The following is a 24,779-nucleotide window of genomic DNA, read 5'->3' on the forward strand; positions in this document are numbered from 1 at the left end:
AAGCGGTATGGGAGGAATGTCATGCCTCAGCGAGGACTGAGCCTTCAGGTGTCCCATTTTCAAGCGCACCCCATGCTCTCTCTGAAGTGGGGACCTCCCTCTCCATGCATACTTCGGTGCCGGGAACTGGTGCGCCTAGATGCCGCTGAGTGTCTTGGTGTGGTCAGGGCCGGACTAAGGGGTGGGCGAGCCGCGCTGCTGCCTGGGGAGCCAATCGATGGGGGGGGGGGGGGCGCCTGATGGCAGATGTAAGGGGTGCATGGCATCCCTTATAGCTGCCATCAGGCGCCGTGTGCCCGGCTCCCGCAGCGCCACCCCTCCCCCCCATCCCTGTGGCGCCAGCCAGCAGCGCCCTTCCCCTCACGGCCACTTGGCCCTGCATGGCCAGGCGCTGTGTGCCAGCAGTGGTGGCCGGGCCAGGCCAGGCTGCGTGTGCTTGGGCCGGCCCTGGGTGTGGTCTCGGACTCATGTAACAATGCCAGCGCCCTATGGAGCGCGGGTGTGGAGGCCAGTGCCACTGGCTGCAGCGCTGACTCCATAAGGAGTAATTTAAACCTAGGCTATGTCTAGACTACAAAAGTAGTGTGGACGTGGTTTTTTTCAGGGAAAAAACCCTTTTTTTTCAAAAAAACTGGTCTTCCTTAAAAAATATTTACGCAGCTTTTTTGAAAAAGGGTTTATTTTCCCGAAAAAACTGTGTCCAGAGTACCTTCACTTTCAAAAGCTCTGATTTCAAAAGTGAGATTGGAAGAAGATATGCAAATTCCCACAGAATATGCATATCCTCTTTTGAAAATAGAACATAGTTTAGATGTACCCCCAGAGTCCTGCTCTGTCTGCGTTCTAGACTTGAACTCTGTAAATTTTACAGGTGTCTGTCAGTTGTCCTTACTCCAGACACCTGAGACATTCATCCTGGGAGCCCCAGCATGCCCCCTGGGGAGGGGAGAAGACTGAAAACTAGCTAACAAGCTTTCAGGGACAAAAGCAAGGTAACAATTCTATTTACAACTAAATGGAACTATTCACAGATAATCAAAAAAAGAATGCTAAGGGCCCACTTGCGAGATCACAAGCCAAAGCATTCCAGCAACCATCACGTGCAGTAATGAGGAGGTGAGGGACCAGCAGGGGTATATACAGCACCACTCCAAGGGGTTCCCTGGCTGGCCCAACAGGTACTGCTATGGGTAAAAAGCTTCCAGAACTCATACACATGGCACACACACACACCTAAATGGAATAAAATACAGGAGTGTGTAGCACTTTAAAGACTAACAAGATGGTTTATTAGATGATGAGCTTTCGTGGACCAGACCCACTTCCTTTTGATCTGAAGAACTGGGTCTGGCCCACGAAAGCTCATCATCTAATAAACCATCTTGTTAGTCTTTAAAGTGCTACATAGTCCTGTATTTTGTTTCAGCTACACCAGACTAACACGGCTACATTTCTATCACTAAATGGAATAGTGATAGAAATGGAACTTACTTGAGCAAGCACTCAAAGGACCTGAGATATGCAGCAAGCCTGAGACTCAAACTGTGACTAACTTGCATAATTCATTAGCTCTCTAAGGAACAGCTGAACACTGTCTGTGTAGACAAATATTGTGTACAACGCTGTAACATCTGTCAGTGTGATGGGGCTGTTGGATCACACAATGAAAGAAGAAAAAGGTTATTTCATTATATCATTGAATCCAGTCCCACCCTGGGGCAGGCATAGTCCATAAATTCCTTTGTAGAGCTAGATAAGAGGCAAGTATCAAAGGCTGCCTTAAAGGAAACAGCTTTGCTTGTTTGCTTTGCTCACACCCTTTAATGGAGTTTTTCTGGGGTTTTTTTTCCATTTTCATGCATATTATTTATACCATCACCTTGCAGAAAGCATTGTTGTTTTCTATTGATAAAGTAAAAACATTTACTTCTGAGATGGAGATATTCTGCAGCCTTTGTTCAAAATATATAGGCAATGGTAAACTGGAAAATAATTTTCTATGTGGTACATTTGCAACATGTCATTAGTGCTCACAGATAAGTGCAACTGGTATTAGTATGGAGTGGGATTTAGCAGTAATTGACCAATAGTGGGCGGATCAGAAATAGGCTGTGCCTCAAATATATCTTTTTATCTTTAAAACAATATTGCGTGATAATCATGTACATATCAGTGTTTTACTAAATATGAATATAAAGTTGAGGAAAGAACATCTTTAAGATGAAATTGCTTCAATTTCATATAAACCCCCCACCACCTCACTCCCCAAAACTGCACCCCTTAGCTTCAAGTACTGAGTTTTTCAATTAAAGTCAAAACCTATCTGACACTTGTCACATAAAAGTCATATGTGGGTCCTGCAGCTTAGCAGGCTTGAGATGGAATTTTCCATCCCTGCTGTACCCAGCTTAGCATAGCCTGGGACCCTGCAAGCACAAACAGCAGCTGGGCTTTATCAGTTTTAACTTATGCCTATGAAGATACTTTGGGAGAGTGAAGAAAATGCACATAGATTTTGCTGAATTCTGTTTTGTGTTAGGCTTCTGAGTCACATTTCCCCGTCTCCTCCCACCCCACCTATTATCTTCTAGTAAATCTTCACTCTCATTAGGTCGATGGATACCAGAGATGTGGCTTTTAACACATTTCCCCTTTAGGGTGGAGTATGTTTTCAGGGAGCATTATCAACAGTGATGTTACTGAGACCCCTGAAAATAAAATGCAGGACAATGTAGCACTTTAAAGACTAACAAGATTGTTAGTCTTTAAAGTGCTACATTGTCCTGCATTTTGCTTCAGCTACCCCAGACTAACACGGCTACATCTCTACCACTATTCTACCCTGAAAATAATGAGCTATGTTTGAAAAGAGGATCAGAGTGCTCTGGTGTTTGTATTTTAAATGCATCTTTGCCATCTGACTCTTCTCACAATAAAGAATTTATCAGAAGCCATGCGGAGAGTCAAAAGGCATTTATCAGCATAAACAGGTTGGTTTTCCGATTCACTTCAGAATGAAAATATGTTCTTGTAAAGCCGAAGCCACTAATTGGAACTGTGTGGCTCAAAACCCCAAATATTCGCCATGAAATGTCATCAAATTTGCAATATAAATTCCATTGCAAAAGTCTCTCTCATTAGTAATCATTTACAGAACACCGAATAATCTTCATAGTTCTACAGTCAGAGAAACAAGATAGAAAATGCTGTCATTTTCATCTCAATGTGCACTTAATTTCAAGAGGGAAATGCAACCTATTAAAAAGCCATTCAATGTCAAATAAATGTATTTAATATTAACAGCTTCTTGTCGAGTGTTCTTTACATTTCTAGACAAAGTTGGCTCTAAAAATAAAACTTTGTGTAAGCCTAACGTGTGAATGTCCCCAAATTACAATAATTACAGTAAATTGAAAATATATATAAAACAATCCCAATCAGATTACTATGAAAAATAGCTGCTGCTGTGTTACATCCAGTGGAAATATAGATGCACGAGTGGTGTGTTTGAGACCGAATTTTATCAGGTTAAAACAATTGTGTAACCGCACCTGTACCTGACAACACTCCTCTCCCTGCACCATGCACAAACTTCTCTTTTAGGGCCTGTAGGCTCATTTTAGGCTTCCTGCCATAACTAGTCTATCTTCTATAAAGCCAGGGAGTAGCAAGGTGGATGCAATTTGACAAGCTATGCACACCTCTTGGGAGCTTACTGGACACCCAGGAAAAGCCCAGGCCTAACAGATCGATATTTTTCACATCAGATTAGCTATAAAAGAGAATACACACTATAATGAATGGCCATGGCCTGAGGGTTCAAACTTTCATACACACACTTAACTCTACCTCTTCCTCTGCAGGAAAGGCTGGAGGCTAAGTGAGAGTATCAATCATGTATATAGGCATTTACCTGGAAAAACAAGAGCAGCTGAACAGAAGTCAGTTTGGTATGTGAATTACCCATTTGTCTCTCTCAGACCTCTTCCTTAGGATGGTGTGAATTGGGATTTTTGACAAGAGTTTTGATCTGGTCTACTGGTGCCTATAGTAATGGTCCTTTCAGAAATCTAAGGCTACAATAGAGGTTATTCTCCTACATCCTGAAATTCAAAAGAGTTCAAACATCAGGTTTTAGCTCATCTCTGTTTCATCCAAATGTTCGTGGGATTGCCATATGACGCACACATTGTTAGAAAACACAAACACATTATTTCTTGTGTTTTTGTGCACTTAGAGATTTTACCAACATAGTTTCAGTTCGTTAGTAGACTTTTCTGAACAAAGAGCCAGAAGCCACAAGAATTCAGAGCAATTCTTGTGGACAAGAGCTGTAAAAAGTTTGACCCATTGCTGTGCGCACGCTCCTCCTCCCAACCACAGGGAAAGGAGGGAAGTAGGTGGGCGAGTGATCACTCCACCCTACTCCACTGCAGGAAGCTGGCCTGACCTATCCCTATCTCTCCAGCCCCAGAACATGGGGAGAGCTGGCACTGGGGGCAGCAACACTCCACCCCAGAATGCCTACAGCAGGCATTCTGGGGGTAGAGCGTGGACGGGACTATGCCTGGTGGTTTGGGAAGGCAAAGCCTTCCCCTGCCTTACATACAAGATGCCCATATTTCCACTTCTTGTAGGCTTCCTTTTTGTTTTAGTCTCAACGATTTCACTGCTAGCTAAGCTGGTCACCTGCCATATTTGCTTTTCTTAATGCACATTGGGATGGTTTGTTCCTGTGCCTTCAATAAGGCTTCTTTAACATACAGCCAGCTCTCCTGGACTCCTTTGCCCTTCCTGTTAGCATTCCAGGAGACCCCACCCATCAGTTCTCTGAGGAAGTCAAACTCTGCTTTTCTGAAGTCCAGAGTGTGTATTTTGCTGCTCTGTTTTTCCTTTTGCCAGGATCCTGAAATTGATCTCATGATCACTGCTTCCAATGTTGCCACCTACATCTACTGCCCCTGCTATTTCATCCCTGTTTGTGAGCAGCAGGTCAAACTGTGCATGGCCCCTGGTTGGTTCCTTCAGCACTTGTACCAGGAAGTTGTCCCCAGCATCCTCTAAAAGCTTCCTGGATTGTCTCTGTACTATTGTATTGGCCTCCCAAAAGATGTCAGGGTGATTGAAGTCCCCCATGAAAACCAGGGCTTGTGACCTGGGAGCTTCTGTTACTTGTCTGAAAAATGCCTCATCTACCTGATCTGGTGGTCTATAGCAAACACCAAGCACGACATAACCTCATTGCTCCTGCTTCTAAGTTTAACCCAAAGACTCCCAAACAGGCTTTTCTCTGTATGTATATACACTGGAACTCTGAGCAATCATGCTGCTCTCTTACATACAGTGCAACTCCCTCCACCTTTTCTCCCCTGCCTTCCTTCCTGAACAGTTTATACTGTTCCATGGTAGTGCTCCAATCATATGAGTCACCCCACCAAGTCTCCGCTATTCCAATCAAATCATAGAACTGGCCAGAAGAAATCCCATTGTAGTCAAACCCCCTTGCTCATCTTCATAAGAGTCTGCCACAATCTGGCTGAGTATTTCTTAATTTTTTCCTCAAAATATGTCTATTTCTTCTGAATGCTGTTAGATAATTTGTGCTCCTAACTCTCCATAATTAATCATCTCATACCTTTTAAGTAATTGTAAAGCACCTAAACACAGATACTGGGTCCCAATTTCTACTGTCTTGTGCTTTGTGTACTTACATCTTCTAAGTACATGGCCATTGGTCCATTTACGAAGCCACTGTGATTTGGAAGCATGTTACAGCTCCCTTCTCATGTGTTAAGTGACCATCACAAGATGCAAGGGCAGCTGAGAACCTGCCTTCTTGTGTGTCTGGTACAGAAGAAAACGATTATCCAGGCTCAACAAGTTGGCCCCTGCTCAGCAACTCCTTCTTAGTGGTTTGAGCATTGGCCTGCTAAACCCAGGGTTGTGAGTTCAATCCTTATTTTAGTCAAACACTGGAATAAATTGCACAGGGTGGTTGTGGAATCTCCAACTCTGGAGATATTTAAGAGTAGGTTAGATCAATGTATCAGGGATGGTCTAGACAGTATTTGGTTCTGCCATGAGGGCAGGGGACTGGACTCGATGACCTCTCGAGGTCCCTTCTACTCCTAGTATTCTATGATTCTCCACCCTCCCAGAGCACCACAAGCTCAGGGAGGGGAAGAAATGAGGGAACACGGGGGAAGAGGCAGGGTGACTGTGGAGCCCCACACCTGGGGGACAGGAGTGCAGTCACGCATGCAGTGGCAGGATCTGGGAGGGCAACACAGCTACCCCTGGGCTCAGTTTGCTTCCATGGTGCTGTGCTCCTAGCCCCTGGCCATGGGCCTCTGCAGCCACCTTGCCTCTTCGCACCACCCAATCCCTGATTAGACAATGCTGGCCCCTCTGCTGCTGCTGATGCAAAGCCCAGCATCCAGTGGCAGCAAATGGGCTGGCATTGACCCGACCGTTCCGATCCAGCAAATTCCCTGGTTTGGGATTGGTCAGGACCCCAGGGTGCCAAACCAGGGAGGTACAAACTGTAATGACTTGAACACAAGAACTCATGTCCCAATCTATCCAGGCACTTAAAAACGTGCTTAAACTTTGCTTGTGAGTTATCTCATTGACTCCAAGTTACGCATGTGTAAGTGCTTTAGATCAGAGGCTTCCTGCAGCAAAGAGGCACAGTACTATGCAAAGAAAATGCCAAACAAATTTGAAGGCTCCCCACAAAAATAATGAGGATGTTTAAAATCGTAACTAGAAACTGTCATAAATCTGCCTATGGGATTCTCAGATATTTTAGGTCTTCCATATACAATTGTTTCCTAAAGACAGTGGAACAAAGGAGTTTATTGTGTTGTAGATTTTTTTTATTTCTTATTTTAAAAAATGGAAGTGACAAGTCTTAACTGGTATACTCTCCAACTCAAATCCTGACGCTTGTATTCAAGCAGTGCATCCACTGGAGTCAATTCAGACCCAGACACAACACTGTAAGCCTGCTGTAAGATTTCAGTACAGCTATACCAATTTACACTGGGGGATGTAAGCGAGTAGTCAATGAGTCAATTAACCAATAAGCCTAGGCTTATTGGTTAATCTTGTTGACTACTTACGTTCCTCCCCCCCTCGCTGCCTCTGTATCCAGAGAGCAGGAGCCGGTGCTGGAGGGAGCTGGCTCTATAGCTGGTTCCTCACAGCACCATCTCCATAGTGCAATCTCCCTTCCTCCCCCCACACTCCTGCCTATCAGAGGCAGAAGCACAGGGGTGGGGGACAGCAGAGACTCCCGTGAGGCTGCTCCAGCAGCAGCCCCTGTCCGCTGTGACTTTCTGTCCGTGGTCAGCCTGGGCTGCCGTAGACACAAACTGCTTCACGCCAGCCTCCCCCATGCCCTCCCCGCACACAGCAGCCTCTGTCCACAGGGAGCTCGGACCTTCCGCAGGCAGGGGCTGCTGCCACTCCACGTTGCTGCCTCTGCAGGCAGCTGGTCTGTGCAGGGAACTGGTTTTTAAATTGGCTCCCCTCACGGGTCATCTCCCGCCTGCCACCCTACACCACTGTCTCTGATAGAGAGGCAGCAGTGCAGGGTGACAGGGCTCCCAGGAGTGGGGCCAGAATGCACTGCCTGCCAGCCCCGACCATGGGGACTAAAGAATAGTCAACTAACTGTGAAGAATTAATGCGATTAGTTGACTATTCTATTACCCAATAGCTACCATCCCTAATTTACACTCAGTCCTGCTAGATACCCTGAGTTCACTCTGGTTTCATTAAGACCTGTGGGCACTCAGCTCCTAACATAATCAAGCCCTGAGGTCCAAAGTTGATAAACATTTCTATATGGCCCAGACCCACAAATAAGCTATGATACAGTCGCTAGACACATGCTCATAGTACGATGCAATTTTTTAAAACCGCATTTATTTCTAAAACTTGCAATCCATAGAAATACAATAAATTTAACATATACACAAAACTTTGGTTCAATGAAATATTTAACATCTAAAACATCTGAGGAATGAAAGGCACAAGACCAGGCACTCAAAATGTACTGAATTACCAAAAGGGCTGTTTGCACTGTGAAGACCAGAGAGACAAATTGGGAGAAGATCACGCGGGAAGGATGGGAGAAATAATTAGTTGCCAAGTGCATAACACCTTTTGCTTCTTTCCCTTAGAGATGTTACATTCTTTTTTAAAAAGTGCCAGAGCTCTTTTATAATAGAAGATGGATCATTTCTTAGAAATGAACTGAGAGAGAGAGGAGGGGGGGGGGAGAAAAAAGAACCAGGAGCAGATTGGATTTCAGTCGACCTCTGTTGACCCACAAGGTCTTAAGAACTCATTTCCTCTTTCGTGGAACCATTTATTTGAAACTGAAACAAAGAGATAAATTGGTTAGAAATTTACATAGAGACTGAATGTAACCTTCAAAGTTTGGTTTCTAAGGCCACGTCTAGATTTTGGAGAAGACAGACGCTGCAGCGGTCGATATTCTGGCGTTTGATTTAGTCGGTCTACTAAAGATCCTCTAAATCAAATGCTGAGTGCACCCCATCCACACCAGAACTCCTACTCCTCACGACGAGTAAGGGAAGTCGATGGGAGTGTTTTTTCCATCGACTTCCCAACTGTGAGGATGGCCCCGAAGCTTGGCTTATGGTATGTTGACTCCAGCTATGTTTTTTACATAGCTGGAATTGCGTACCTTCAGCCGACCTTTGGCTATAGTGTAGACCTGGCCTAATTGTGAAATTTTGTTTTGATTAACAAAGTGAGGTGGTTGAACTGGACATTTGTGTTCCTCCTTCTTCTGTTCAAGAGCCAAAGAGGCTAAGAAGAGGAGGTGCAAGGTATCTTTCCAATTCCCCAATGCTAGGGCCAGCTATAACTTTAAGCAATGGTGGCAACCTTCCCCTTTGAATTAAACCCCGCCATGCAGTTTCTGGTAATCCCCCTTTGTGCTGAGGTGGCAGAATAGCTGGTGTTGTAGACCTCTGTGCAGCTGGAGAGTCACATGTGTGCCAACTGCTTTCCTTAGAGTGATCTGAAAGTAAATTTGAAACTCAATACTAACTAAGCTCTGCTCTTTGGGTTTCATTTGATCTTCTCTTAATTGTGTTGTATCTCCTGGAAGTGTCAGTGCAGAAGTTGTCAAGATACTGTTTAGTCAAAAGACGCTGTCACTTTCCAGGTCACCAGTTCACTAATGAGTCCACCTTCTATACTCCAGGCAGAATGTGTCATCTAGAGATATGACCACAAAGGAGCGTATGTAACCATTTTAGGCCTCTATCCTGCAAACACTTATACATGTTTAACATTAAATCATGTGAGTAGTCACGCTGTCCTCAGCAGGATTACTTGCACATTTAAAGTTATGTCCCACTTCAAGTTTTTATAGGATCAGCAACCTGAACCCTAACCATCCTTGATTTTCATGTCTTCTGGGTTTAAAGGTGTGCCATATTGAAACGGCAGCTTTCTTTTTTGTGCGCGTAACTAAAAAAAAAAAAGTGACATGAACACGCTCTACCACAGAACGTAATAATTGGGCATAATGTGTGATTTTTATTTGATGCACTGATGGAGTGATTTGTATTTATGATCCACAATGGCAGAAATTTAAAAAGCAGTGCCAAAATTCCAGAATCTTTTTTGAAGATGGATCAAATTTACTGTCTTTTCACTGAAACGGGAATGTATTATTCAGCAGGCAATTTTTGTTACTAAACGCAAGTAGAGAACAATTACTTACCCCATTTACACCCTACTAACACTGGGCAAGCTGCATGCCTTGTTCTATAATCACCTTCACCACTTCTGAAAAGATTGTACCAAAACACTGCGGTACCCTGAAAATGAAAGTGTGCTTTTAAAGTCAAACACAACTATTCAGAATGTGTGAGAGAGAAAGTAAAAACATCAAGTACCTTGCTCTTAGTAACTTCAAGCTTGTGGCTCACTGTTGAGCGTATATCAACATTAAATAATTTAATCTCTGCCTATTAATTTTTCTCACCTCTTTGCTCTTCTAAGTTTCACGTCTGTCATATCAAAAGCTTCTCATTTCACCCCTGCCATAGTGCACACTGTGTTTATGGGACTGTCTATATCTTTTATTTTAAATGATCTAGGGTTTCCCTGTTTTATTCCTGTGACAGGATATCAGGTGCTACAACTTTGCATGGCAGAATTACAGCTACGGTGCTGACTCACCTGGGTACCCAAGCCTTAGTTCAAACTCATGCATATAAATTTGCTGGGACTCTTTTTAAGAGCATGACAGGCAGCGATCAATCCAGCGGGCAGATGATTTAGTACATCTAGTAAAGACACAATAAATCCCTCATCAACTCTGGTACTCCAGGTAGGCAGAGTTGGTGGGAGAGCATCAATTGTCAAATTACCACTGTGAAGATACAGCAGTAAATAGATCTAAGGATGTTGACTTCAGCTATGCTATTAACGTAACTGAAGTTGCTATAACTTAGCTCGATGGCCCACGGTAGCATATACCAGGCCTATGTCAGAGGGAACTATTTACAGGGACAAGGGAGTCCTGGCAGGAGAAAGCCTAGGCATTGACATGCTAAAGAGGAAGTACTACTTGAGGTTGCTTTTCCTTTTTCTTTAAGATGAAGGAAAACCCCAAGGAATGGGGCAGATGATACATTTAAATATCTAGCACAAATATACTAAGTCTGGAGCAGGGTAAAATCTTAGCTACACACAATTCTTTTGCTGTGCAAAGCTGCCCTTTGTAGAAATTGTTCAGACTGTGTACAATAAACTGTGATTTGCCATCCCACAACCACCCCAAATCAGGTATCATTGCTTCTATAATGGCAATATGTAAGCCCATATTCAAATGCAAATCCCTAAGTAAGTCACTACTACCACACTTACCATATAAGTCTGTGACAGCAACAATGTTTTCACTAACTTTAGAGTGTATGTGGGGAAAGAGGAGAGGGAGAGTATACAAATCAAGCAAAAGCGGCGAGGAGTCCTGTGGCACCTTATAGACTAACAGAAGTGTAGGAGCATAAGCTTTCGTGGGCAAAGACTCACTTCGTCAGATGCATGTAGTGGAAGTTTCCAGAGGCTAGTATAAATATGCAGTCCAGAATCAGGCTCGAGATAACGAGATGAATCCAATCAGGGAGGATGAGGCCCACTTCTAGTAGCAGATCAGCTACTAGAAGTGGGCCTCATCCTCCCTGATTGGATTCACCTCGTTATCTCTAGCCTGATTCTGGACTGCATATTTATACCAGCCTCTGGAAATTTCCACTACATGCATCTGACAAAGTGGGTCTTTGCCCACGAAAGCTTATACTCCTACACTTCTGTTAGTCTATAAGGTGCCACAGGACTCCTCACTGCTTTTGTAGATTCAGACTAACCCGGCTACCCCTCTGATACTATACAAATCAAGGAGTTGTTACCTTTTGGGGCCAAATTGCAGCCCCAAAGTCTGGGAAAACTGTAGCACCTCCAGCTTCTACATCACTCATCTGGGAAAATAAGTTAACAAAGTCACCATAACATAACCATTTTTGATGCGATGTTAGAACATGCAAATCACAAATACTGAAAAGTGCCCAAAGCATCAGTTATAACATGGTTATAGCACATATATTAGATAAACTATTAATTGCATGGAGGATGCTGAGTTTGAAGTGTGAACAGAACACACAAAACTTGTGTGATAATCAGGGTCCAGAAGCCTCGAAGAGGGAGTCTAAACTGCAAAGAATAAGCTGTGCTTGTATACAATGTTATTGAGTATGACAATATGCCAAGCAAGAGTTTTATGAAAACTTAGAATGTTTTGAACTTGATGTTCATTGTTAGCAATGTTCCCTCTATTTTTTTCCATTCACGTGTGGAATATTTTTTGTTATGTACACTGAGGCCTGTGCCAATGTGCACCCCAGCAGAAACACATGCTTCTGGCTGTGGGCTCTCTGCTAATCAACTGGACAGCATTTAAATCTCCCATGTGCAGCCACCCAAGTGCTCAACCTACAGGGAACACTGATTATGAGATACATAGACAAGTTGTGGTTATGAATCTCTGCATTTCTGAATGTAGAATAATATGCTCCTGGCTATGGATAGGATTTTGTCACAGTAAAATTAAGCAAAATTCATGAAACAGTCTTGATAGAAAGGACAATGTTAAGGTATGAAACCAAAGCCCAAGTTCCCTGCTGCCCAGGGCTGCTAGCCCAACCCCCTCCCTCCGGGATTGAAGCTGAAGCCCAAAAAGTCATAGAGATCTGTTAAAGTCACAAGACCCCTGACTTCTGTGACCAAATTGTAGTCTTACTCCTGATGGGTGCTACAATTTTTGGTACACCTTCCAAGCTAGTTGTGCATATAAAACTAACTCCAGGTACCCATCCATTGTCCAGCAGCACCTTAAAGACTAACATCTTAAAAATGAAAATCCTTAAAGACTTGCATCTGACAAAGTAGGTTTTTGTCCACGAAAGCTTATGCCCAAATAAATCAGGACTCCTTGTTATTTTTGCGGATTCATGGCTACCCCTTTGAGACCTTAGAGATGATGATGGGACCATTAGAGTTAATGGGAAAACACTGAAATAGCTTGAAAGTGAAAAGAAAAACCTGGTCTTGTAGAACTGAGAAAGGAGGGAATTTCCCTGCCCACAAATGAACACAGACTGAGGAAAGATCTCCAACTTAAAATGCTGCAGCTTGTGTCACTCTAGCTCTTTAATGAAGATGCTCTATGCCGATGGGAGAGTTTCCCTGTCAGCATATTTAATCCTGGAGAGGCGGCTGGTATGTTGATGGAATAGGTTTTCTGACATGGAGCTGTCTACAAGGGAGGTGGGGGGAGTCGATATAACTATGTCACTCAAGCATGTGGATTTTTCACACCCCCGAGCAAAGCAGTTCTACCACCATAGGTCTGTGGCGTAGATCAGATCCCCAAGGAAAAAACTCCACCCCTGCAAACCCCGCTAAAAGGAAATGGGTCTGAAATGGAAGAATCCAGAACTGAGGGAGTCTTGAAGGCCTGGGGCTGTCTATGAACACTGGACTCCCCTGCTAGAGCTCAGGGCATGCTAGGAAACTGGGCAAAGACAATTTGCATTAGAAATGTTTGAGAGAGAGCTGTGTTAGTCTGTCTCAGCAAAAACAATAAGGAGTCCAATGGCACTTCAAAGACTAACAGAAATTTGTTTTTCTTCCTTGAATCTGTGGGTTTTCTATTAAATACACCTTATTCCCCACCCCTCCAAACAGGTTGTGCATACTATGTGGAGTGTGTCCCCCAAAGTTAGCTGGCAAATTAATAGGGGAACAGTTTTCATTCCTTTGGGGATGACGAACCAGACAGGAAGGGTCGTAGCATATGGTAGTTAAGAATATGGAGTAGATGGATTTGGGAACTCACAACTGGAAAGACTGCTTTGAATAAGTTGGCTAGTGGTAGGCAGGGGGAGACCTGCATGTGTGTATAGACTGGCTAGTGGTGTCAGAATTTTGAGCCATAGCAGTAAGGCACCCAAAGTTATAAGGCAGGAAGTGAGAGAGCCCCTAATTGGTCTGGGTGATCCTCAGATTGTCACAACGTGATCCATCCTTTAAAGGCTCTTAAAATAGCCAGAGATTTTTGTGGCTTCACATTTACAAGTGATGTAGAGAGACAAGGAGGGTGAGATAATCTCTCTCTCTCAAACAAAAAAAAAAAAAGTCCTACAAGATGACAGAATGACATCATCACATCACTGTGTCCTGCCGCCCACCTTCGCCCTCAGCCGTGCAGCCTCACTGCCCTTCCTGGTGGTCCCAGCCCAGGAGCCTTGACCACTCGACCACTCTGTGAAATGGTGGGGGAAGGAGGGGCAGCAACTCCATCCCCATGTACCTCCCTGGAGCAGCATCTGCCTGCCTCTGGACCCTGCCCCAAGCCTGCCCAGCCCACAGGTCTGCGGTGCAGCTTTGCTCTGTGCAGCCCAGCCTGGCAATAGCGCTTGGGGGCCACGTTGGAGGTCTCCCCCAAAGTGAGCAGCTCCAGCATGTGCTGGTGACCTGGGGCCAGGCCCCTGGCTCAGGCACGCTCTCCCAAGCCCGCCACAAGCTCGGTAGGCCTTGGCCACACTGCACACCTGACCCTTCGGGGATGGCATGGTTACGCTGCACCTTGGCCGCTTCCTCAGCTCTCCAGAGAAGCCATTCTGTGCTCCCTGGGCTTACCACAAAGCAAAGCTGCCCCAGAGGCCATTCACACAATGTTACACAAACCCCAACATGCTTGCTTAGAAACGCTGGGCTAGGCCCAAAAGTGCAACTCGACAAATTAATGGGAGGGGGCAGGGTGTGTCTAAGGAGGGAGGAAGGGGGATAGGGTGTATATGGGGATGGATGGTGTGGTAAAGGTGGATGGTGTGGGTGAGGGGGATATAGGAATGGAGGCAGGGGGATGGGCATTGTGGAGGTGCAGTGGGGGAGGGATTAAGAAAGGATGGGGGTATAGGAATGGAGAAAGGACATGGGCATAGGAATGAAAGGAGGGGGATGGGCAGTGTGGAGTAGAGAGGGATTAGGGAAGGATGGGTGAATGCAGGAATGGAAATGGGGGTGTAGCGATGGAGATGGGGGTAGGGATGGATGGAACAGGGAGGGCCATGGAGCTCCAGGATAAGGGCTCGCAGTCCAGATTACCACACCGGGCTCTCTTCCCGCATGACTCAAGCCTGGTTTTCAGTAGGGCACAGACCCTCCCCCAAAGTTCCATGTCTCTCCGTTGTGCCCGCTCCGCACAGATCATGTCCCAGCCTGGTGGCAGGAGCTCACTTGCCAGCTGGAAGGGCACATGTGGAATGTTGCCACCTGTAAAGAGGGGCAGTAACCAGGAGCTTTGGAGTTGGGCCCCATTTTACTGATTGCATTTGGTTTTCATTTATATGTGAGGAGCACAGGCTCACAGAGCACAGCCCTTCCTGACAGGTCACTTATCCATAGACCCATTCTAGCTGCCGGGAGAGGCTCCAAACTGCACAGGAACAAACTATTGTATTGAAGGGGCAGGAGTGGGAAGGGTGCGGGGGCAGTGGCAAATTGCTGGTGATTGAAGGGCGAGAGCAGGTGTGCTGGGCCAAGAGTCAGATAGAGAAGCCCATGGAGGGGTGTGGTGGGACCGGAGCAGAGAAGGTTGTGAGTGACTGGGCTCAGTACAAGATTAACAGGCTCTCTGGCCGTGAAAGTGGCCAGAGAGAGAGGGTTGGCGGGTGTATGGAGCAGGGGCCCTCTGGTATCTTGTACTGGACCAAATGCTGTGGTGAGACACAAATTTAGGAGCCACGCAGAGCTCTTCTTTCAGTCTGGGATAGGCACTTCAAGTATCCAAGTTAAAGGCAGGGTGGAAAAAATTGTTCAGCATAAGTAGTTAGCACATATTCTAAGGGTCAATTTAAGGTAAAGAGGCCTGTTAACACCTCTGCAGTCAAGAGGACAAAAACAGGATGTTTCTGATAGTTGTAACAAGCCATAAACTCAGTGTCCTCTGCTCAGGCTCATCTTCTGAAAGTGTTGTGCTGGTTTCCTTTGAGAACCAAGACTGATAGGTCAGAAACATTTATATGTATTTCCACTGATTTCAACAGACTTAGATCCAGTAGTCGGTAAAGAGACATACAACTGGGTTTAATTCTGCACTCTTTAAACAGCAAAGCCACAGCTACCATCAATGACAGCAGGACTGGATCTCTGCACTAAGTAACATCCCACTTTCTCTTTTTGATTTGGTTTTCTGCTTAATGGTAACATCATTACTAATTTGGTGTCCAGCTTGGTACCTACAATAAAAGGGCACAGGGTGCCATTGGCATTAGGGGCCAATTCCCTCTCTCCCCAACCTAAAAAGCACAGTGCATGCATCTTTGCAAACTAAAAAGCTACAATTCAGCAACAAAGCAATCTTTTATAATAGGCACCCTGGACACACTGGCATGCTGTACATGCCATAAAATAAAGGAAATTTGCAGTTGTACATGTAGAACTAAGGGCATGTCTACACTAGGAAATTATTTTTGAAATAACTATTTTGAAATAGCGTGTCCTCACTATAAGGAAGTCTCAAAATTAGTCCAAGGTAAGCTCCCTTAATATGGGCACGATAATTCAACTTAGAGCCTCCGGAAGCATTAGGGAGTAATTACTTGGAATGACTCTGGTGAGCAGTCCACATTAATGCTATTTCAAAATAACTGTTTTGAAATAAGCATTATTCCTCGTGGAAAGCAGCAGTTATTATTTTGAAGTAACCAGCCCCTTATTTCAAAATAATGGGCTTTGTGGCGTGGACGCGCCGCTTGTTATTTAAAAATAAGAGGAGTTATTTCAAAGTAACTTTTTGAAATAAGGGGAATTATTTTGAAATAACTGTAGACCAGGGCAGAGAATGTTAAAAGAAAATTACATAATCTCAGTCAAGGTTGGTCAGAAAATCTGAAAAGCCCAAGATGAGTTATGGCCACTGAATTTCCATTTAAAATATCCTACCAGATTATCCTGCAAATATCTGTCCCATTTGGGTTTTTATCGTGTTTTACTCTTTCAGACAAGTCAACTGCACTCAGCAGTGAAAGTAACTTAAAATTTCTTCGAGGTACTGTCCTACTGCAACCCGGGTCCCTGCCAAGCTCTTTAAATAGCTCCTTGCTGGTTTCTGCTGCAGCTCAGCCAGCTCTTGCCAGAGCTGCGCACCAGGGTGCACCCACTTACTTTCATTTCTGACTGCACTTGACATTCAAAATATCAGCTCAATCAAAACATTTTCCAAGTGGGGTGACACCTAACCCGCATCACCCAGACTATACTCTAACAGGACTGACACCCAAACTCTTGAGATACTAAATGCTACAGGTATCAGATAATTGCTATGTCACTGTCAGAATAAAAGAGCCAAAAAACGTACAAAGGGCCATATACAGCTTGGAATTTGTTTGCAGAACTCCCATTAATTTCAACAGGCATGATGCAGGGGAATCCAGTGTATATGATTCTTAGGTTCCGTACTGCACATGCACCATACCAACAATACTGTCTTTTCAGCACTTGAACTTGTAACACAATTTCTTAACTGAACTAGCATCTTTGTTAGTCATGTCTCCACTTGCAAAGGCAATAACTACACTACAGTAAACTAGCTTAGAGCAGAAAGTTACAATGTGGAAACTGCCAGAAGATCCACAACATCAAGTGCTATCAGACTCTGGTGAAAAAGATGGAAGTCCCCTTGACAAACATCTGATGGCCAGGATGCTGAGTGAAAGGTTATGTCTGAAGTCACTCAACCCCTTCTGAAGTTTCACTTTGAAACTTATGAGTCAAATTCTCCTCTCATCCCAGTGGAAAGCCAATGGATTCATCCAATGTAAATAAGAGAAATATGTAGCCTCTATTCAAATTATGTTTTCCACATTGGGATTAAGAGACGCCGAGTTATGATAGCAGGAGATGGTGTGAGAACAAGGAAATCCCCACTTTCAGATGCTATAGCTTTTTAGTGAGTCTCTACAACAGCTTGTACAACTGGTTATTTGTAAATGTGATGCTATGGAAAGCATCGTTCGACAGGTACAGGATTCACATACTTACATAGTTTAAAAAAGTGGCCACACGATTTCCAGTCCCTAAACGCTTGAAAGCATCAGGTTCATCTTTCTATAAAATTAAATGAGAATCAACTGCAAACTTCAAGAGCACAAATGACAAGGACACAGAGGTACTTACATAGTTAAGAAACGTTGCTAGCCTATTTCCTTCCGTTTTGATTGTTCTGTCAAAGGGTCGCTGTAATAGATAACAACTTTAACCCAAGTTCCAAACAGGCTCACTCTAATGTTACATGCTCTCAGCAGAAACAATTCCAATAGTTTGAGGCAAACTGTGGGCACTTTATATGGAATAGCATATAAAGCATCTTGGAGCCCAACTAAGTTTGCAAACGCATGCAATATGCACATAGAGAGTCAATATGGTTCTTCAGCAACCAGAAGAGTTTGAAGGGAAAGTTTAGGGCACAGAGCACAAACATATTGCAAATAAATATTCTAACCCTTACGAAATACTCGGTATGGATGACAGCTACATTGGTCTTACTGGACTTGATCCAAAGTCCACTGAGGTCAATGGAAAGATTCCCATTTACTTCAGTGTGCTCTGGGTCAGATCCCTAGTTCTTCTAAATGCAGCAGCCATTGTGCAGATCTAACCAATTATTCACATACACAATATACTCTACGGCAGGAAAAGGAAATTCTTTTTTAGCTGTGACAGATTATAATAGCAATAATGATCCCAGCTGGACATTGACAACTGCCTGGAATTAATGAATGGAATCACAATTTATCATTGATCCCTAGAAAATGCTTTGAGGCTTCATTCATTACTGTCTAAGATCACATACTATAATGAATTTAGGAGTGAAGAAAGCATCGTTCATTCCCATCACAAGATACAAGTGACAATTTAAATGTCTCAAGCACCAAAAACAATAAGGAACTGCAGCTAGAAATGAACAAGACTGACCTGAAGAATAGACAGGGAATGGCAGAAATTAGGATAAAAAAACCTCAATCAAAAATATAAACTATTTCAAATCGATTTTGGATGCAAAAATACACCTCTCCCTGGAAATGGCATAAAAGGCACTGTGATTTAAACCATACACAATCAACTTGAAGACAATAAATTCATAAGAAAATGTTTAAAACTTGGACTTCCACAGGCTCACAGCATTTCTGCCAAACCCAAGCCTGTGCGAAAATTTTGGCATTTTTATTCCTAAAAACGGGTGTGAACATTTGGAGCAATTGACATTAGTACTGAAAATGGGACATTTTTAGATTAAAAATCATTTTAAAAAATCACTGTACAAATTCTCTGAGTAAACAGAGAGCTGAAAACTTTTGTAGAGATTGCAAAATATGGAAATCTGCAAAGCAGAGGGAGCAGAGAGGACCAATCCAAACCCATACCAAGTCTAATTGTTGCCTTGCCTTAACTTTGGCAGCAGCTACCAGTTAAATTCCAAGTGCAGCTCCTCCCTCAATGCCTAATCCAAGAGTAAAGATTATACTGTCCAATTTGCTGGCTAATTTGCATTCTTTATTGAGGTTCTATCAACCTCCTTTAGTTCAAAGCCTTTAAAGAGAATTTAAATGTATTTATTTGCATGAAGAGATTACACAGCCTCCAAGTTTACAGGAAAGCCATGTTCAGTAACACTAACAAGACAAATCTTGTTGGTGAGACGTAAAAGTTTGCCACTGAATGTGAGTTGTCAGTGTTGAAGTTTTGTTTTAATGCCAACAAAGGCCCCAATCCTGTGTTCAGAAATTGCATTAATGTTGAACTATGTGCTCATGAAATCAGTGAGATGCTCATGGGTTCAGTTCATGCTTGTGGGTCCAAATGCAGAATCAGAATCTGAAATAAGATTTAACTAACACCACTTTGGTTTAAACCCAGCAATTATAAATGGAATACATCCAAAATGGACAGAAAACCATAACTCTCCAGTAGGGTGGCATGGTCACTGACTGCTTTTAGGTGACATTCGAGGACTCCTCCTGTGTTTTTCTGCTTATTATTCAGAGGCCTAATCCTGCAAGGTTCCAAGTGTCCCCAGTAAGCTGTGAAAAGCCCAAATGAACTGGTGTAGAGGTCACTAGCCAACTTGCAGGATCAGGCTTTACATTATTAAATATAAATTTTTTCACAAAGACAAGTATTATACCTTCTCTCAAATCACACCTTATTTTAAAGTACTTATTTTCATTTCAGATTATTGTAGAATGATTTCAACACTGTGATCTTACCCTTGAGAAATCAAAATGTGGCTCATACTGTCCTCCCATTCCATAATTAGCAACCTAGGATGTGGGAGAAAACAAGCACATTTTATTGCAAGACATCTGGGAAGACAAGTATTTTCTTCTTGAAGGCTAAGACCCAAACTAAATGCACACATGAAGTAGAGCATTTCACTGTTGTCACATTATGTTTTAGTGCACCCTTTGTCTATCAAAAATAAATACACAAATACATACATAAATACAAAATACAGGGGGAAATGTTATATTACATTGAAGGTATAATGTCTAATTAATTGCATACAGTGACTATAATAGTCTCCTCTCGATGGAAAAATGCAGAAAGTATTCCATAATATTAAGCAGAAACTTTTTTTAAAAATAAAGTTGGACTTACAAGCCCTTCAGCTATATTCTCATAGAATCACTGGCTATTATAGCTAGCACGTGACAGAATAGAAACAATGACTTTTCATACATGTATCCACCAGGTCTTGATATTGCACATATAATCTACTGGTCAGGGCGTATTATGTGCTCCTCCACGTGTTTGATCTACAGAGGTTGAGAGTCTGTTACAGCTCCAGCTAGAGAGCCTGGCTTTGGTGTAGAGTGCGCATTGCACTTATACATAGAAAAGGGAGGGTCAAAGGTGGATTTAAACCACCTCTCTGGCTGCTTCCTGACATGATTTAGTGCAACCTCAGGACCGTTCTATACTCCACTCAGGTGACAGTTACTAAGTGCCTCTCTGGCATTCGAGAACAGCTGCAGAGCAGCAGTCTCCCAGCCATGCTCTGAGACACCTCCAAAATTGGTGTCTCTGACGGGGATGTAGAGCTGTTCTGGCAAGCTCTGTGCCATGTATGAAACCCTATACTGCAGGGCCATTCCCTAGAAAAATGATACAGACAATTCACATTCCCGCTGTAGCAGGATAGTATAAAAAGGCTGGACCAGGGCTGAGAACTGGCCTCATGGTCTCCATACCCTCCTGTAGAGGGCCTTGGGGACAACAGTGGCACGTTATTCTCCTCCCAATCAGAAATCTTCACTTAAATCTTCACTTTTTATTTTTGCCAAACCGTGGCTCCCTGCCAAAAGCTCAAGCACGGAGCACTCTAAGCGGACATGCATGGTTGCCAGACTCAAAGAATCCTCCAGTTGGAGTGAGGCTACTGCCTCTGAGTGGCAGAACTGGAGAATGGATTGTCAGTGGTGCATATTCTCTGGCTCCATGTCTTACTCCTTGGCTGCCCTCCATCCTTCCACATGTGCTATCCAGAGGGAGAACAAGCTGCCCCATGGCACTGCTCTGTAGCAGGCAATGGAATGCCCATGCTGACCCTCTTCATGGGGTCCCTGCCCATCCATGCCAGGTGATGTGCCATTTCTGCTTTGCTTAGACCTTCTGATACCTGACAAGCGAGATGGATACAAGACTATCCCTCTCCTGCACCCACTTCCACATAAGCCCAAATCCTGATCATCCTGATTGACAGGCCTGGAACCTGCTTACAGAACACTGCGCTGTTAACCCAGGTAAGAAAGTTCAGAACCAACCTGCAATAGTTCAGCTGTTTTTACTGTTAATCCAGTGATTTGCTGCATTCGGTGATTTACTTTGGCCACAACAGGATCATCATGTTCCTCTAACCATGAACTGAGTGTGTAGGTGAGAAGGAAAGAGAAAAAAAGATGAGAAATCCCTAGACTCAGAACCTCCATACTTCATTATTTTACCTCACCCACCTTGTCTCTGTAATATCCTGGAACCAACCCAGCTACAGTTACACTGCATACTCCTTCAATCTGCCAGACAGTTTACCACATGTATCTATACCAGAGCCCCTGGTGGTTTCTGCAAAGTTCTGCCACTTGCAAAGTCCTTCAAATTTAGTGTCAGTCACAGACAGCAGAGGCAGGTGTGAAAGGCTTTGGTTTTGGTTTTTGCACAGATATATTACAGCTCTAACCAACTAACGTGGCAAAAAGTGTGTGTTCTCTTTCTAAACTAAGTGAGAGTAGAGCAGGGGTCTCCAACCTTTTTGAGCATGAGATCACTTTTTGAATTTAGGTGCAATCCAAGATCTACCTCAATATAAATAGCCTTCCCCCTTCTCTGAGGCCCTGTCTCTGCTCACCCCACCCTCCCTCTCTTGCCCATCCTCACTCACTTTCACCAGGCTGGGGCAGAGGCTCTGGTCTAAGATTAAGGGATCTGGAGTGTGAGAGGGGCTCTGAGCTGAGCCTAGGGCAGGCAGTTGGGATGTAGGAGGGGGTTCTAGGTGCAGGCTCTGGGATGGCGTTTTGATGCAGGAATGCTCAGGGCTAAAACAAGGGCTTGGAGTGCAGGAGGGGGGTCATGACTAGGGTAGGAGTTCGGGATGTGGACTCCAGCTGGCCACTGCTGGTGGCTCCTGGTTGGTGGTGCAGTGGGACTGAGGCAGGCTCCCCCCACCCTGGCCCACTCCCTAAAGCAGCCAGCAAACTCCATCCCAAGTCCTGTCGTGCCCCTTCTCTGCTTTGTGGAGAAAGGATGCAGAGTGGAAGGGGGTACCCTGACATCAGCATCTCTCCCCTCCCTCTCCTGTCCTGCACAGAAAGCAGAAGGCTCCCCAGGGGGTAGGTGCAGCTCCAAGGTAAATGGGCAAGAGATGAGCAGAAGTGGGGCAAGGGGCAACAGAAGTGCCAGCACTAGATAGCCTCTTGGCCAAATTAGTCAGGATCACCTGTTAGAGGCTCCAAGATCTACCAGTAGATCCCAGTCTACTGGTTGGTGACCACTGGAGTAGAGCAAAGACCTCCTAGGCCATGGTAGGCTATAAGCCGGACGTAGCTTTATAGGGTTAGCTCCTGGCAGGCAGCAGGCACTTTATATACCTGTGCCTCTGCAAGTATAGTGGCTTGAAGCTCCTGTTGGCTGTGGATCGCTGTTCCCAGCCAATGGGAGCTGTAGGAAGTAGTGAAATGGAGTGTGCGGAATTTTTGTCCATATGCTTGAGCCAAAACTTTCCCATTCTCTCTAAATTTAGTTCCCCAGTTTGAGACATCTTAGGCTTCACTGAGGTACTGGCTAGTTGCTGACACTATTTGTTGAAGACTGTGACACAGCATGTATGTGAAAAGCAGTCAAAGGCAAAAATCTTTGAAAAGTTGGAGCAACACCCACATCTGTGGCTTAGGCAACCGGAAGCAGAAACTTGACAGATGAAAAAGCTTGGTGATGTGCAGCTTTTCAAATAGTGCTTTCAAAGACTGTGATATGTGTTTATGGTGCATCCAGAACCATCATGACAGTTATGGAGTTACCTGCATGGAAGGACCTGCTACAGTGCTTGTGTGGATCTAAAATCCCACCACAAACTTGGAAGAATGCATCTTTTCCAGCCTGTAATGCTTATGAACTTGGTTTGTTTTTTAAAAGTGTTACGCTCATATATCTTGGCAAAGAGAACTGAAGAGATTGCAACCAAGGGGTACAGATAATGACAAGTACATAGATTTTGGGGTTAAATGTAATCCATCACCATCAGCTGCAACTATGTAAACCTTTACTCTGTGAAGCACATAAGTCTGTGTGTTGTTCCTGTAACGTGCAGTTATTTTACCAACCACTAGATGACAGGAATCCATTCTTCCGGGTTTTTTTTTAATTTTGCCTATCATTAAAAGTTTTCCTGCAATCATAGACTGCCCTATCAGACAACTCTGCCCGTGATAACACATGAGAAATGTCACTGAGATTTCTTCCCTCCCCCCAAATTAACTCCAAACAAGCAAATCACCACATTTTGCTTTTAGCACATAGCTCAGTTTCTGAACTTAGCCTTCAAGCAACACTTCCAGGGAACATTTCCATCTTGAGATTCAGCATTGGAAACCTAGGTACATGCATCTCATCTAAAATGCAAAAGCCTTTTGATATTTCAAGAAATCCTTTCCCTTCAGAAGATGCTGCATGACAGTGTTGCAAGATGCTGGATATGCTCTATCTAGGTTCGACTTTCAACCTTGACAGGGTGTTGTGTGCAAACTATTGTAATACTGCTCAATGTTCCAAATTGTATATTTTAAGTTTTGTCTGAAGTCCATTTGTAGAGACATGTTGCCAAAAGGATAATTTTTTTTGTCTTTTTAGATGACTAAATCTTGACAGACTGCTGCATATTAAATTTTGTTAATATTATTCTAAATTGTACCATAAGGATTCATAAATCATTAAGTCCAGAATTAAAGTATTTTTAGAGTTAAATCGTTTTATTGCTACTTAAAGTAACAGAGGTATTGTCTATATCAACTATAAAAGCATGTAAGGCATCAGAATTTGCACACATTCAACATCCAGAATACAAAAATTAAGATATTAAAGGCCATAAAACTCATTGCCCAATCTTAGATATAGTAGAAAACTCAGCACATGCAATTAAAGCCATCCCCTCATGCTACATTATGTCAGTGAAAGCAGGCAGGCAAAGGAAGAATGTTAATAAAAGCAGTGGACTAGCAACAGCGTCAGCACTGCATTTGGGTTGAATGGAGCTTGAAGACAAACAGCAGGATGCTCTTTCACAGTCATCTTACCTTTTTGACACCCTGTAGTTGGCCACTGTCAGCACACCTGTTTGGGGGTCACGTACCGTGGCTCGTGCCAGCTGCATCAAAAGAAATGCCAAGGACAAAATTTTCAGAGAATAAATCGTTTTAAAAAAATCTGTTCCAAAATTCAACCAATGGTCTATTTCCTTCCCCGTTGTCAGACGGTGAATTCCTGGGTTAGATATATTTAATGTTTAACTCCAACCTGGAGTTTATTCTGATTTCACACTGGAACAGTCTGTGGTGCAATGTGGATGGAATATAGCTGTCATCCTTCTGATCAGAATCTGGCAAAGGGACTGCATA

The 24,779-nt window shown here is 43.7% G+C and overlaps 1 protein-coding gene across 5 annotated transcripts in view; it reads right to left on the minus strand.

The window, feature by feature from the left end:
• Positions 1 to 7,912: 7,912 nt before the first annotated feature.
• The window catches only part of P4HA2 (prolyl 4-hydroxylase subunit alpha 2), a 66,320-nt gene continuing 49,453 nt past the window's right edge, over positions 7,913 to 24,779 (minus strand). For 3 of the 5 annotated variants that reach the window (XM_006129906.5, XM_014576945.4, XM_006129908.5), the window contains exons 9-15: positions 24,459 to 24,529; positions 21,438 to 21,537; positions 19,881 to 19,934; positions 17,656 to 17,721; positions 11,463 to 11,531; positions 9,770 to 9,866; positions 7,913 to 8,387 (exon numbers count right to left, since the gene is read on the minus strand). In XM_006129906.5, the coding sequence (XP_006129968.1) occupies positions 8,317 to 8,387; positions 9,770 to 9,866; positions 11,463 to 11,531; positions 17,656 to 17,721; positions 19,881 to 19,934; positions 21,438 to 21,537; positions 24,459 to 24,529 (528 nt within the window). In that variant the 3' untranslated portion in view covers positions 7,913 to 8,316. Of the gene's footprint in view, positions 8,388 to 9,769; positions 9,867 to 11,462; positions 11,532 to 17,655; positions 17,722 to 17,790; positions 17,851 to 19,880; positions 19,935 to 21,437; positions 21,538 to 24,458; positions 24,530 to 24,779 lie in introns of all 5 variants that reach the window. The other 2 variants (XM_089769501.1, XM_006129909.5) reach the window with 2 other exon arrangements.

Source organism: Pelodiscus sinensis, chromosome 16 (assembly GCF_052426305.1).
Source record: "Pelodiscus sinensis isolate ZL-2025 chromosome 16, ASM5242630v1, whole genome shotgun sequence".
Taxonomy (NCBI): Eukaryota; Metazoa; Chordata; order Testudines; family Trionychidae; genus Pelodiscus; species Pelodiscus sinensis.